General features: G+C 35.9%; 1 protein-coding gene across 1 annotated transcript in view; it reads right to left on the reverse strand.

Moving 5' to 3' along the window:
* Positions 1–14,281, reverse strand: part of LRP2 (LDL receptor related protein 2) — a 190,065-nt gene that overhangs the window by 79,607 nt on the left and 96,177 nt on the right. Inside the window, exons 28-33 of the mRNA XM_037523480.2 lie at positions 13,434–13,618; positions 12,216–12,444; positions 11,141–11,318; positions 9,593–9,721; positions 3,854–4,020; positions 2,849–2,992 (exon numbers count right to left, since the gene is read on the reverse strand). Of these exons, the coding sequence (XP_037379377.1) occupies positions 2,849–2,992; positions 3,854–4,020; positions 9,593–9,721; positions 11,141–11,318; positions 12,216–12,444; positions 13,434–13,618 (1,032 nt within the window). The remainder of the gene's footprint in view (positions 1–2,848; positions 2,993–3,853; positions 4,021–9,592; positions 9,722–11,140; positions 11,319–12,215; positions 12,445–13,433; positions 13,619–14,281) is intronic.

The raw sequence follows: 14,281 nt of genomic DNA on the forward strand, positions 1-14,281 counted from the left end.
GCCTTTAGTGAATGGGCACACAGCTACCCCTAGTGGAAAATAACTTCTTCAATGTTCTCTTTAATTTTCAAGTTGGAATTGAACGTGAATTACTAGTATGCGGAAAGGGACATTATACAGGTAAACAGTAAATGAGCACTATACCTGCTTTCTCAAGCAATTTAACATTCAACATTAATTGATATCACCAAAGGAGAAAACCAATAAAAACACTAAAAGGGCAATTTGCCTCTGCATCATTATTCTTAAATAAGAGTTAGCCCCTTTCAGGCATTCTAAAAATATTAACTTTGTAATAGAATCAGGGCTCTGTATGCAAAGGGTACCTTACTGTCACAAAAGTACTTTCACTTACTGAGTTATTAACCCCATTTTACAGATAAGAAAATAGAGGCTCCTAGTTCAAAGAGTCTGTGAGTAGAGGGAAAAGAGTGTTGCTCCCGGTCACAAAATGCTTTTTTTTTTTAATCTCAAGGTCTTTACTCAAGTGTTTTGCTCTGCCTGAGATGCCTTTTCCCTGTTTCATTTGTCAAAAATAAATACTGGTCATCCTTCAAGACTCAGTTCATGAGTAACAACTTATGGAAAGCCTGCCATTCTCTCTCCCTTCAGTTTTACCTCTGGCCCCAGTCACACAATACTTTATATTCACTGCTTGTATCACACTTATCATACTGGAGCAATTTTTTTTTTTCATGTGCCTACTTCTCAGATACATGAGCTTCTTATAAGCATTAAAAAAAGCGTTTTATGGATCTTTGAATATCAGGACTAACCTATAGGTGTGAGCCATAGAAAGCAGTTAGTAATGTTTGTTTACTGAATGATAAATGAGACTCAAAGCAAGGTCTTCATACTCCAGTGCAAATTATCTTTCCTCTGTATCTGCACTGCATTGTGGGCAGAATTACAAGCTTTAGGTCTATATGGCTACAGTGGACTTAACATACTTATACATGCATATATATAAACTCACTTGCTCTTTAAATGGACCTTTTTCATTGTAACTAACACTGATGGAGGAGACATATTCCTGCTTTTGAAAAAAGGGAAGACATCTATTTGCAAAGCAAGAGACCAAAAGACAGAGTAGAAACATATTAACTATCTTTCAGAATTAAGACAGCCTTAATTCTGGGTGGACTCCAGAGACATGTGAGTTTAGTATTAAGGGTGTAAAAGCATTTTTTCCCTATGTTTTGATATAAGGTGATATTTTTTGTTGCTATCTCTGTGAAAGGGCATTAATGAAAAATATCTCTGTCAAAGGGAGTTAACACAGGCTGGGTTTCTAGAGTTGTGCTTTGTAAAAAGGCAATGATAGAATACCATCTGGGAACAAGGGCAGTGATGGTTTAAACCAATTTTCTTAACTTCTGGGGGCTTCAGGTACTTATCTTAAAGACTATGAAAACCTAAGTGTCAAAAAACAGATGAGTGGAACAAGAATGTGTGGTATATATATACAATGGAATATTACTCAACTATCAAAAAAGATAAACTCATGCCATTTACAGCAATATGAACAGAAGCTTGAAAGGAAAATGTAAGAAAGGTAAATGCCAAACAGTATCACTTGCATGTGGAATATAGAGACACCAAACCAAGAGTCAGAAAAAGATAAATTTTAAAACCAACCCTTGAAAGCTGATCATAGAACTGAGGCATCCAGAGGGGGAGGGAGTTGAGGAGAAGAGGTAAGAAATGGGAGGAGAGAGAACACAATGGACTATGGTGGAGGACTATAGGTTTGTCAGTAGTGGGTGCTCTGTGGTGACTATACCTGAGAGAGGAAATCCTATACATCCAAAACACTAACAAGGATGTAAACTATTGGTACTTCAATAAAAATAAAAATAAATTTTAAAACAAAGGACAGGAACCAGATGAACCTCCCAGGTTCCCCTCATGTTAAAATCTGATGACTGTGAGGATTAAGTAAGACAGTGTTTGTGGAAGGCCTTTGTAAACTGTAAGGCACTATTTTGATGAAGTCTATTGAATAGGCTAGAAAATAAACTCTTGGCTGCTGTGTGCCTTCCTCATCTTCAGCACTTGTCTTTCTGAATGCCCCCAAAAGACAGCTCGTACCTCCTCTAGGCAGTGGATAGTCACTCTACACAGCCCTGCTAACCATCCATCTCACAAGATACTCCTGGTGCTTTTGGAATTTTTATCTTCAAAATTATTATGAATTAATAATCCCTTACATGTTTTAACATTGTCTCAAAATGGAGCAAACCAGTACTATCAAGTTACCTCTGATTTATTCATGTGATTTCATACCTATACCCCATCTAGAATTTCTCCTGGGAACTAGAGTAGAAAGAACACTTATCATGAAAAGGAGAGCATCAAAGGAATTAGAATCAAATTTCTACTTTCTGTTTCACTGTTATAAAAACTGTATTAGAGCCACTGAAAGATTTTCATCTAAAAACAGAGATAACCTATAAATTTGGTTTAGAACTGAAACAGAACTGAAAATTTGATGAGGAAAGATAATGAAAATTCCCTGCCTACTATAATCTTCCCTTTATGCTGAATCCCTTACATAATCTTTTATTTATCTTTTTATGTTTTTATAAATTACCTCAACTCTTTAATATTAATACTTAGAAGGAAGCATAGCAGGCCAGTAGAAAGTTCCAACAATTTATTTTTAACTTAGTTTCTCTCCTCAGTTTCAGAGACTTTGCTAGTCAATACTAATCTCTCTTCCTTTTTGCTTTAAAATAATTTCAAAATCCATGAGAGCATGGATTTAAAATAATTTCAAAATCCTGAGAATAGCTCTCACATAAATCAAAAACCAGTGTTTGTGTAAATAGTTTTAAGGAACTCTTACCTTAATAGACTGAGTTCCAGGACTGGTGTAATAAAAGTTTCTTGATATCCAGTCTAAGGCCAGGCTCGTAGAAGACCCCAAACTAGAGAGAGGAACAACCACTGTCCTTTGGGTGCCATCTGTCTTCACTCTGTGAATTTCCCCCTGGAAAGAAAGACAAGGACAGGTGAGCTGTTTCAAGGCCACAATTTCTGCACAAAAGCTCTTTCTTCACAGTGACTGCCGACAGCTGCTGTGTTTCTTCAACACTCCTCATACTTGGAGAAAAGTTGAAAGCTCAGCCCTGGGTGGGTTAACACTGCACCATTTTGAAATACACAGAGTTTTAAGTGTGCCACAGAAATACATGAGGTGTCTTTTTATCTTGACTACAAATATTTAATTTCTGACAACCACAGGCAAGTCATAAAAATAACTCAGTCACAGGTGTGAATCAAGGGGCCAGGAGTACATTTCACACAGAGTGACAAGCATCAAACACCAAGATCTTTCCTCTGCCTCATTTGTATTCTCTTTGCCCTTTCTACATCCTTACAGGTTTCTTCTCTAAAGGGTGAGGAAAGGGGATCCGACAGGAAGGGAACTGGAGGAATGTTCTTATCCTGGAAGCAAAGATTCTGAATGAAGGCACCAGCAGCCTTATCAAATGGCTTTGTGGAATTCCCTCAGGGAACTTCTGCCTTTTTCTTGAGTTATTTTTATGTTAGTTAAAATTCTTCTAGTGCTTAAAGCAAAGTAAGAACAAACTTCGTGACTACTGTCTCTGACATATCTGTAGTTGGACGCAAGTAGTTTAGTGCAAGGCATATTTAATAAATCTTTGCTGAATAAATAATACACATTAGCTTAAATGTGCTTATTAGCTGATCTCTGCAAGCGTAGAGGTAAATTAACCTATTTCTATACCATTTTCTTTCTATTCACCCAGCAAAATTTTTTCTGTAAGAAGGCATTAGTGTATAGGCTTTTCAAGAACACGTTCCATAATTGTTATTCAAAACTTACTGGATTCTCAACCCAATAGATGAATTGCTCTGAGTCATCAAATTCAACATCATAACCATTCCTTATCCCTGATATGGGAACCATGCCATCATTGCTCTTCACCTCAGGATTAAGAGAAATTCCAAAAATTATACTGTATCTTACAGTTATTAAGAAAGGTTGATCATCTGTGAAAATAGCAGAATATCAGTCAAAATTACATCCCACTATTCCAAGACATTTAGAGAAATAGAAGGAAATGGATTATCATCTTAAGGGATAAAATGTGATTACAGATTGCAGCAATAAACATTATACATGGTAGGTACTTCATCAAACAATCTGGAACCTTCTATTGAGTTTAGTGGATTTTTGGGACAACAGTTTTCCAACTCCACAATAGTGCTTCTGGATTTTCCCAAGGCTGATCATTATTTACCTGTCTTCTATTAATCCCTTATTTATGCTGATAACCCATAAGTCAACCAAACTTGACTATGAAGTTTAGTAAGCTTCATTGTTAAGAAATTATTTCATTTCTGCATGCAGTAAACTTAAGTAATACTGAATAACTCAGGGAAAAGATTAATGCTTGGTCAACAGCAGTTTACTAGCTTTATGTTCACAAAATAAAACTGTTATAGGATGTGTCACCACAAAAGGGGGGAGGAGAATTGTACCATTTTCCCAACCCCCCACTTCCATGCTGCCAAAACCTTGGATTACAATTTCTGGCATTTCTGGACTTCCTGAATGGGAGGGCATTTGGGAAGAAGGAAGAAGCAAGGAGGATCTATATCTATATCTATATCTATATCTATATCTATATCTATATCTATATCTATATCTATATCTAATATGGAGGCTACTCCTGACACTCTAGCACTTTAGCAGGTAGACAAGATGATGGCAGTCACCATCTCGACCTCATGGTAGATATAAGGTACACTGTGAGTTTCAGGTTTCTCCTTCTGTCTCAGTTCTTAGGGACCTGCCTAACATCTTCCATCCCCCTCCTTAAGCTTCCATAAGGAGCTTGGGCTCCTAGCAAGTTTTCATGCCTCAGCTCATTGATCATTATGTTCCCAAATCTTAGATACAATCATTGCCTAATAAATATTTGCTAACTAAATGAATAACTGAAGACATGGATGGACATGTAAGTGAATATGTAAATAGAATCTTTTAAAGTTCTCAAAAGTATCTGCACTGTTAATTCAGCTTTCTTAATAGATAATAAAAAGTCCTTTTTCAAAGATAATCTTTATCCTAGCTGTAGTACCATTATCCAAAAAAAAATCCAAATTAATGAAATCAAGAGTGGGGTTTTATTTTATAATTCCTCTGAGGAAGAAGAACTTTAGAATGTGAGTTTTGTGTTATTGAGACACATATAAGATATATTATATAGTAAGACAAAATATAAAATAATCCATGTATAATTTTCATGAACTATAAATAATGTTATCATTAGTTTAGTAATCAGGGAAGTTTTACATCTCCAGTGAGGTTATTTTGAGACATTTTTCTCTACATATTTTCAGTTTCATTAGCTTTTCCTTATTACTGACCTTTCTTATATTGAAGTAACAACTCAGCATTTATGAACTTAAAACTTAAAGTTTGCAACTACCAATGCCTTATATTCTACAAAGTATTATGATAAGGATTTAGTCTTTTACAAGACTGTGAAGTTGTTTTCAAATGAGGCAAATGGACCTTACAAGAGCTACATGATTTCTGCAAGAAAAAACTCAGAAAGAGACTCTTAAGTCATTCCTCTGTTAATTGCTCCACATTCCACATTCAACAACTGCAATAGCCACAACAGTCACCCTCATGATTATGTGCCACACAGTATGCACCAATCAAATATTCTTTCACTTAACTTTTCTCCCAAAAGTTTCATCACCTTGTTTATTGGATAAGTATCCTCTCTGCCAAACTTTCAAATTAAGTACCAAGAAATTAAGCAATATAACCAAAGTCATACAGCCAGGTCTCTTAGACTCCAAAAGCTATGTTCTTAATCACTATTCTGCAAAAAGTGCAAGCTAGGTAACACTTACTGAATATCAAATCACTACTAATTCACTTATCTGCAGTAATAAAAATGAAAGTAATATTATGAGATTCAAATGTACTTTAAAATTATATTGAAATGGGCCCTCCCCTGGTGGCGCAGCAGTTGAGCGCTGGGCTGTGAAACTGCCCGCAGCCTCTGCAGCATCAGCTCCATCCCCATCCCACATGGTGCAACAGACCTCTCCTGCCGCCCACTGCTCCCCTCAGCAGTGTGTTCCGTCAGTCTGCCTGTTCTGTTCCCTGCTCTGGGTCTGGTGAATTCTCTTACCCTCCCACACTTCTGACTGTACCCAGTGCTTGTATAAATGAATAAATAAATCTTTAAAATAAATAAATAAATAAAATTATATTGAAATGGTATTTAATTACTGATTATAAGTTATAAATACTCACTGGTTCAGTAAAACCAAGAACAATTTCACAGGGGAAATTTTAAATTTTACCAGTTCAAAACTGACCTTTTTAATGGGTGAATTTCCTTTTACTTATCTAGGAGAACAAAACTCTGCCACCCTAAAGCATGTATTCCACTAGATGTTCATGTCACGGGATGGACTCTGAAGACTGGGTGGAAGTTGCGTTTGATATTTTTTTATAAACTTCAATCTGTAAAGACTCCCAGGAAGACCCTATCTCATTATCTCTTTTTGTAGAGAAGGCAGAACCTAAATCTTCATCCTTTATTCCTGTAACTGAACTTCCCCTTAATTCTCCAATCTCCTTTGTCTTAGCCAGACTATTTAAGATAGCATCTAAAGTCATGTGGTCAATTAAGTCATGCTGGATCTCTCCCAAGTATATAGGATTATTATTAAACTTCTATATGGATTTTCTCTTATCAATCTATTTGATGTCTGTTTGTTTATTTAACAGCCTAGAAAAACTCAAGAAATACTGGAGGATTCTTTTATGTCCCAAATACTTAGAGTAATTCTCAGCCAAAGCACCATTAGGAGCTTAAATATTTGACATTTCTCACCCATCAAACACAGGCCTACCTGATTCCTCAAGGAACTTTTTCCCTTAAGCACTACTCAGCTCTACTCCTCCTTTCTGGACCATTGCTCCTTGAGGATGAATCTCAGGCCCTTTATCTGATCATCTGATCATTGTTAGTACATTTGAGAGGGCTTGCAACCAATTGTGGACAATGGTGGGATATCATTTAATATCCTACATCTATGCTGTTAAATGTAAGAGCCAAAGTGAAAGTGATGCCAGAGAAACACCAGAAAGGAAGTGACCACTGAAACAATAGTGGCATGGAAGGATGTAAAAAAGTGCTCTGTGGAAAGAAAGAAGTGATTTTATGACACTGTGTGCCTGTAAAGGAGCAATTAGGTGAAAAACACAGAAGAAGGAGCAAAGAAACGCTGGAGAACTTGTTATTCACTTAACATTTACTATGTGCCAAGGCAAAAAAGCATGTTGTAAAGGCTTTACCCTCAGGGAATTTAGAGTCTAGAGTGTGTGGCAAAGTATATGGGCCCTTATGACTCACAAAGTTCTGGTCATGAAGGAGTAAGGCACAGAAGCGCCATGCTTGGGTGGAAAGAGGTTAAGAAGGAGGTGCTATTTGAGTTGCCTTATGTTGTGTCTCAGTTTTGAAATGGAAGATCATCTTAAAAATTTTTTGATTTTTATGTTTCATGTCAAGTTCCCTTTAAGGTCAGTATTGGAACAGAGAAGAGATGTACCGTGAGAAATGAAACATGAACCATAAGTATTTGGTGACATTTACAACTCCCAAACCTTGGTCCTCCTCTGCTCAGACCTTGACCAAACTGATCGGCACCACAACCTTTCCAAGAGTGTGGGCATGGAATGCTTCCCTCCTGTTGTGCACATAATCACTGAAGCAATTGCCTGTGTCCCTCAAACTGAGTCACATGTATAATTTGCATTTGAAGTTTTTATTTTAGAAGTTACTGGGAAGATATTTGAGTTTTGTTTGTTTGTATTTGTTTTTGTCATTGTGAGAAACATCTATAGAATAAAAAGTATTCATACAGAGAAAGTTCTCATTTTTAAATTTTGTAACACAAAATTAGAAAAAAAAGTAGTAATATCCTGCAATTCTCCTACCCAATTGTAACCACTACTGACACTGGTGTGTTGCCTTCCAAATTCTCCTAGTGCACACTTTTATATGAACAATATTAGACATTATGTTTTTTTTCTTAACCTTATCACATATGCACTTCCAGAGATACTCTAGATACTTAGTAAACACCATTTTAAAGACTGTTGAACATTTAAATCATGTAAAATAATTTTATCAATAAATGCTAACAAGTCTTCTAAGCTTCTTGTTAAAAAAAAAAAGTGCAACTGTTTTCATTTAACATATATCATCACTTGTTTACCCAACTGGTAATGAAAAAGCAGTGGGAAATATTGAAAATGTTCTACCTCAGTGAAGTCATCCCATGAAAAGACTAACTAGTGGAATTATTTGTGAACTAACAAAAGGTACTATTTAGAATTAACACTTATCCATCACTGTCAGTAATATTGATTACACTAATGCACAGTTCAACCATCTGTGTGTGATAAAAGAAAGCTTTGTATCCAAAATGTCTATAGCTCTTTTTAATCTTTTGCTGAAAGACTATGAGGACACACTAAATTAAACAATGTCATCAAGGATTAGATCCATAACAAGTCACTGAAGAAAATGACAAATGCTAATCCCTTTGTAAGCATTACCAATAATTAAAATCTTTCAACATGAAAGTATCATTGCAAAATATTACATGCTGATGGAGTTAGAATTTCAGTAAGCCTACATCTGCATAATCTATAAATGCCTGCATTCTATACATATTTTCCATTTGAAAATTAAATTTCCCTCTACATTAGGACTTTATTCTTAATTTAGAAACAATTTTTAATAATTAAACATTTTATTTTAGCTTATCATGGCCATTTTTATCAGTATGAAACACACCAAATTCTCTTCACTGAAAATGAAAGAGTCTAGAATGCTTTTTTTAGATTTTTAAGCAAAAGTGAATATTTATAGTTTAATGAGTTTTTGAAAGTTTATTATACTTCAAGTATATACACTAAAAGTACATACTCTAGAAAAAAAACCTCTTTTGTGGGTTGACTGTATCTTCTCCTCCCTTTCTTATTTTCCAAAGTACTTAGAATAACAATCCACATACTCTTTAATCAACCCAGTAAAGAATCTCTGGGAGATAAAGACTAAATTGTACAAATAATCACTTAAGATATTTCACACAGAGAACTTTCATTTTTTTACTATCAGATAGTAACAGTAAATATTCTGAAATTGGAGTCATAAGATTAGCCTAGAACACTCAATCACTGAGAATTAAAAATAAGATAATGAAGCTGAAAAATGAAACCATATATTAATGTCAAGAATTTTTCACTTCTGCAGTGCAGAATTTAGAACCTCCCATTATCATAGCTAATATAACTGTAACTAAGAAAGAAAAATTGTGAGATCAAAATATAGCCCCCATACAAAAACCCTATTACAACTGAAGTACCAAATTAAACCATCAGATAGCACATACTCCAAATACACCTAAATCGAGGGGAACACAGCATAAACTCAGGCTGCAAGTGGTTAAGGGCTTACCCTGCCTTGCACAAACTTTGGCAAGCTCTAACTTCAGGGCATACTTAAAGGGTATACTGTACCTCTTAAGCAAGTCACAGAATCATGAGAGAGACTCCATCCTGAAGGACAGGCACAAGAGTAAAGCTGTGGCCTCTGTGAGGAAAGCAGACATAGATGGCTACAGGAGGCAGAGGCACACGAATTTATAGCTGTAATAGAAAGAGAAGAAAGCTTTAGTGGATGGAAAATCTTCCTCATTAATCTTCACAGGCCATGCTGTAATTGTCTTCCCCGAAAGCCCCCCAAAGTTTGCAGATAACAGTACTTTGTGTTACAACTGTTGTTTACTGGTTTGTTTGTTGTTTGTTTGTTTGTTTTTTCTAAAGTCCTTTACCTCTCCCTGGCATCATGCTCCAAAATAAAATTTGTAAGATATATACAAGAGGGAAGGATTTACCCAATGATCAATCCAGTCTAAACCTGCTTATCAACAATGGCTGGATAATTTGGAGCTTAGTAACAGAAATACAATACTAAATAATATGTGACTCCTTGCCTGACATTAAAGGGATCTTTTTACATTAAATGAAACCAAGGTATATGTTTGCTATGTGACCTTGACATTCACCCACAGTCCAAGTTTGGGGGCCATAATAATCTTTAATTTTTCTATTGATGACACTTTTGTGGGTCTCTGATTTAGGGGGGAAATGGATCCTGTGTGCTTCCCAAACTCACAGGATATTCTCATTTAATCAAACACCATTCTAAGTAAGAGGAATACTGTAAACATGGAACATATATTCTAACCAAAGGAGACAAAACTAAATTCATAAATTGTATGATTTTAAAATATGAGGGTAAAGAGCAAAAGAAATGAGAAGAGGAGGATATTTTTGATAGCGTAGTCAAAGTCCACCAAGGGGCTTTGAGTAGAATCCTAAACGACATGAAGGAAAAACTAGATCTAGAGGAAGGATATTCTAGGCAGAGGGAAGAATTAATGCAAAAGTTCTGAGGCAGGAAGTAGGATGGTGTGCTTCCACACAATAATGAAGCCAGATCTAGCAAGACTAAGTGGGAGAAGAGCTCAGGGAGATTTCAACTACCCGAATCTGATGTCTGATGAGATACCACTGCAGAGTTTGGTGAGAAAAGATTAAGTGAAGATCAACTGATTTATTTCCCTACCAAAGCCATATTTTTAAATCACCTAGACTATCCACAGGATACGCTGTAGTGTGACACAGCAGAGGACTGACAAGACATCAATGTTGTAATAAGGGGATCCTTAAACTGCTTTAAACTGGAGAATGGTAGCAATAAAAGGATCTAAGGTACTGTCTAGTCTATACTGTATTTGTCTCTGAGGAAACTGAGACTCAAAGAAAGGTCACAAAGCCACTAGTCAATTGCTGAATAAAATTTAGATGTGCTGTTGTTACATATAAGGTTTGAGTTTTCCCTGGTAAATAAAATGAATGGAAATGGTGGTACTGGGGTGGTTAGTAAGAGGGAAGGAAAATGTATTGCCCAAACAAATAGATCTGAAACAGTGTGCATTCAGCATTTCCACAGTAACTTTTTTTAAACTATTCCCAAATAGGATGGCTGAGTGTGTCACTTACAAATCGGTTGTTTTGAAGAATGAACCGCAACAATCCCAAGGGGATGGGCGACATTATTCATTATGACTGACTGGTTTCCTCCGTGCCACTTGTTGGCCTGCATAACTTTTTGAGTACTGCGGTCAGTCCAGTACACAGAATCTTCAAAGAGAGTTAGGGCATAAGGATGCCGCAGAATCTGTGAAGCAGAAGAGAACAGTGAGAGCTTCTTCGGAAATAAAAGTCAAGGTGAACAACCCATCTGGCCAAGAAGATGGGTTTTTGTTTGTTTTTTAGCATTTCAATAAAGACACAGGGAGCCATTGTTCAAGAAACAGACAAAAATATATACTGTTTGACTCCTTTCCCACTATACTATTCACAGTACTTGTATCATTTAATCTTCATTTTCACTCTGGTAATTACATTTGGCATCCATTTTACAAATGAAAGAAAACCAAAGTGCAGAAAGTAAGGTAACTTCTCTGGATTATCTATCTGGTTGTTTCTCATCCCTGCTCCCAAATCCTAGCCCCCAACCCAATATCACCACTCTGTGTCTCATGCTATTCTGCTATCTTGTTCTGCAGCAAACTGGTTCACATAAATCTAATATAGCTGAGATGCATATTTCCTGAAGGTAGGGAGGCCCTCCCAGGGTCTTTTCAGAACTATAAATAATGACAATCTTAAATGGAAGTCAATAATAGCTCTTTGGTAAAATATATAGTTTCTGTATTTTCTCATTTGACTTATGAAAATTTCCTGAAATTTTGGAATTTCTTGAATAAAAATATAACAGGCTATGATTCATTGCATAACACACTTAAAGGTATAGAAGCAACAAATTAGCATTTATAGAGCAGCTAAATCACATGAACTATGAACCTACCACAATCTGAACTTGAATGGAAATAAAAATAATTATTTTCTATTAGTAACAAAAGACACATTGGCCCTCACACTTGATATTTCCTGGATGACCTTGTAATGTCTATGACACAAAAATTAATTTATTAGTTTTCTTGTTACTCTATCATCTTTCTATTAAGTAATGTTTGTGATTTTAGTTTAGTTGTCCTCACTACCAACTTACCAAATCACTGGCTACCACCTGTTTCCGATGGTTTCCATTATAATCACAGAAGTCAATATAATCAAGATAGCCATCCATGAAGTAGAGCAGTCTGTTGGGGTAGTCAATAGTTATGCCATTGGGCCAGAAAATCTTGTCCTGGACAATGACAGTGCGCAAAGTGCCATCCATACTGGCTCGCTCAATACGAGGGTGATGGCCCCAGTCAGACCAGAACATCACGTGGTCACTGTGAAAAGAAACTAGTTACCAGTTGGAAGGGATATGTGTCGATATGGAAAATAACTGTCACCTGAAATAATAGAACATCATGTTTAAGCTCTACTTAAAACAAATCATCTCCACTTCAGGATATAGGTACAGAAAGTATTATTTCCTGAGTGTTCCAAAATAAAACTGTAATCATCAGGCAATCACAAGTCATTAGTGTCCTATAATGTACTAAAATATGCAGTACATTCTGAAATGTCTCAATGCCAAATTCATATTTCTGTTCAATCCACAACTGGTTTATCTAGAAAAATCTATTTATCCTTATTTGTCTATCCTGTCATGTTTAAGATAACAGAGTCAACTTATTCATCATAAGTTATACTGGTATGTAATACTGTATAATACCTAGAAAATCTGCATTGCACTGAACAGAATTTGCCTGTTACCATCCTGCAGAAAAAAAATCTCAATTAAAGAACTAAGTAAAAAAAAAGAAGGCCTCAAATATTCCCACGCACATGGGAGAATTTCTACTTCTTCCATTTAGGGTAATAGGCAAAAGTTTTCATCCCTGTATGATATAAAAGGGCGCTCTAATACACAACATGAAACTGAAACAGGAAAAATCAGGCTTTTTGTTAGATTACCACAAAGTATAAAAGCTACAGCAAACTGGTCCATCTATGGAATATTACTGTATGCATTCACTCAAACTTAATCATATTGCTCTACAACAATCATTTGTATTGCAAGTTAACAAATCAACATGATCTAAAAATTAAGTGAACACTCAATTGCTTTTGTGTACTTTATGAAGAAGATTATTTAGGCAAAGGAAGGCTAGAAACAGCCAATTGGATGCTTACCATGTCTACAGAGATGTTTAAACAAGGGATCATTTAAAATTTTGTGTCATGCATACCAGTCAAATCATGTTACTGTTATTTTTCCCTCATTATACAACTTTATCAAGGTAACATAATTTTTTTTTTCAAAAGGGCTTACTTAATTCTGGGGTCTAATGCTAGTCCCCTGGGATTTGTGACGTTGTTACTAATTAGCACAGTCCTGTGACTCCCATCCAGTTTAGAGACTTCAATCGTTTCCAGAGCGTAGTCAGTCCAGTAGAGATTGCGGCCTATCCAATCCACAGCAATACTTTCTGTCAGGGTGGTACTGCTCTCAAGTATCTAAAGACAAAAGTAAATCAAGAGTGAATTCTAAAGCGATGAAATTCAGGGAATTCCATGAAAATCTAGAATAAAGCATCTAACTGGGTTTTTGATAGTTTGTGAGAATCAGAAAATTATGCCTTCCCACATAGTTAACCACCAAATCAATAGTAGATTTCTCTAAGAAAAATATACAAGATTTCACAGATTGAAAACTGTAAGATAACACATTGGATTAGCATATCATTTCTTTCAGGCTCAGTTTTGTGCAACTAAATTTTGTGATTCAGCTTTATCCATTCATAAGTTGGCATCCCTATGAAATTTTATAACGTCTGCATGCCAAAAATGTTATCTTTATTAAATGCCAGCAATAAATATCTAAGGGGCAGAGGAAGCATAACCATTAGTCAAGAAACTGAAACTCTGAGAGATAAGCTGAAAAGCATAACTAAATTAAAACTAAGAAAGGAGCCCCATAAACTTCCCTGCTTTTATCCACTGGGAAATATTGCAAAAGGAACCTGAGAGATTTTGTGAAGTCTTTATATAATGTAGCCTGAAACTTAGAATAACAGATTCAGGGGGCCATACTCTGAAGGTATGGCCATCCATAGATTAGGAGTTATGAACATCAGTCCCCTTAGGTGTGTTATGTCCAAGGGGCAATATAAGAGACAC

The sequence above is a fragment of the Talpa occidentalis genome, unplaced genomic scaffold (genome assembly GCF_014898055.3).
Source record: "Talpa occidentalis isolate TD23 unplaced genomic scaffold, MPIMG_talOcc4v2.1 talOcc4.3, whole genome shotgun sequence".
Lineage (NCBI taxonomy): Eukaryota > Metazoa > Chordata > Mammalia > Eulipotyphla > Talpidae > Talpa > Talpa occidentalis.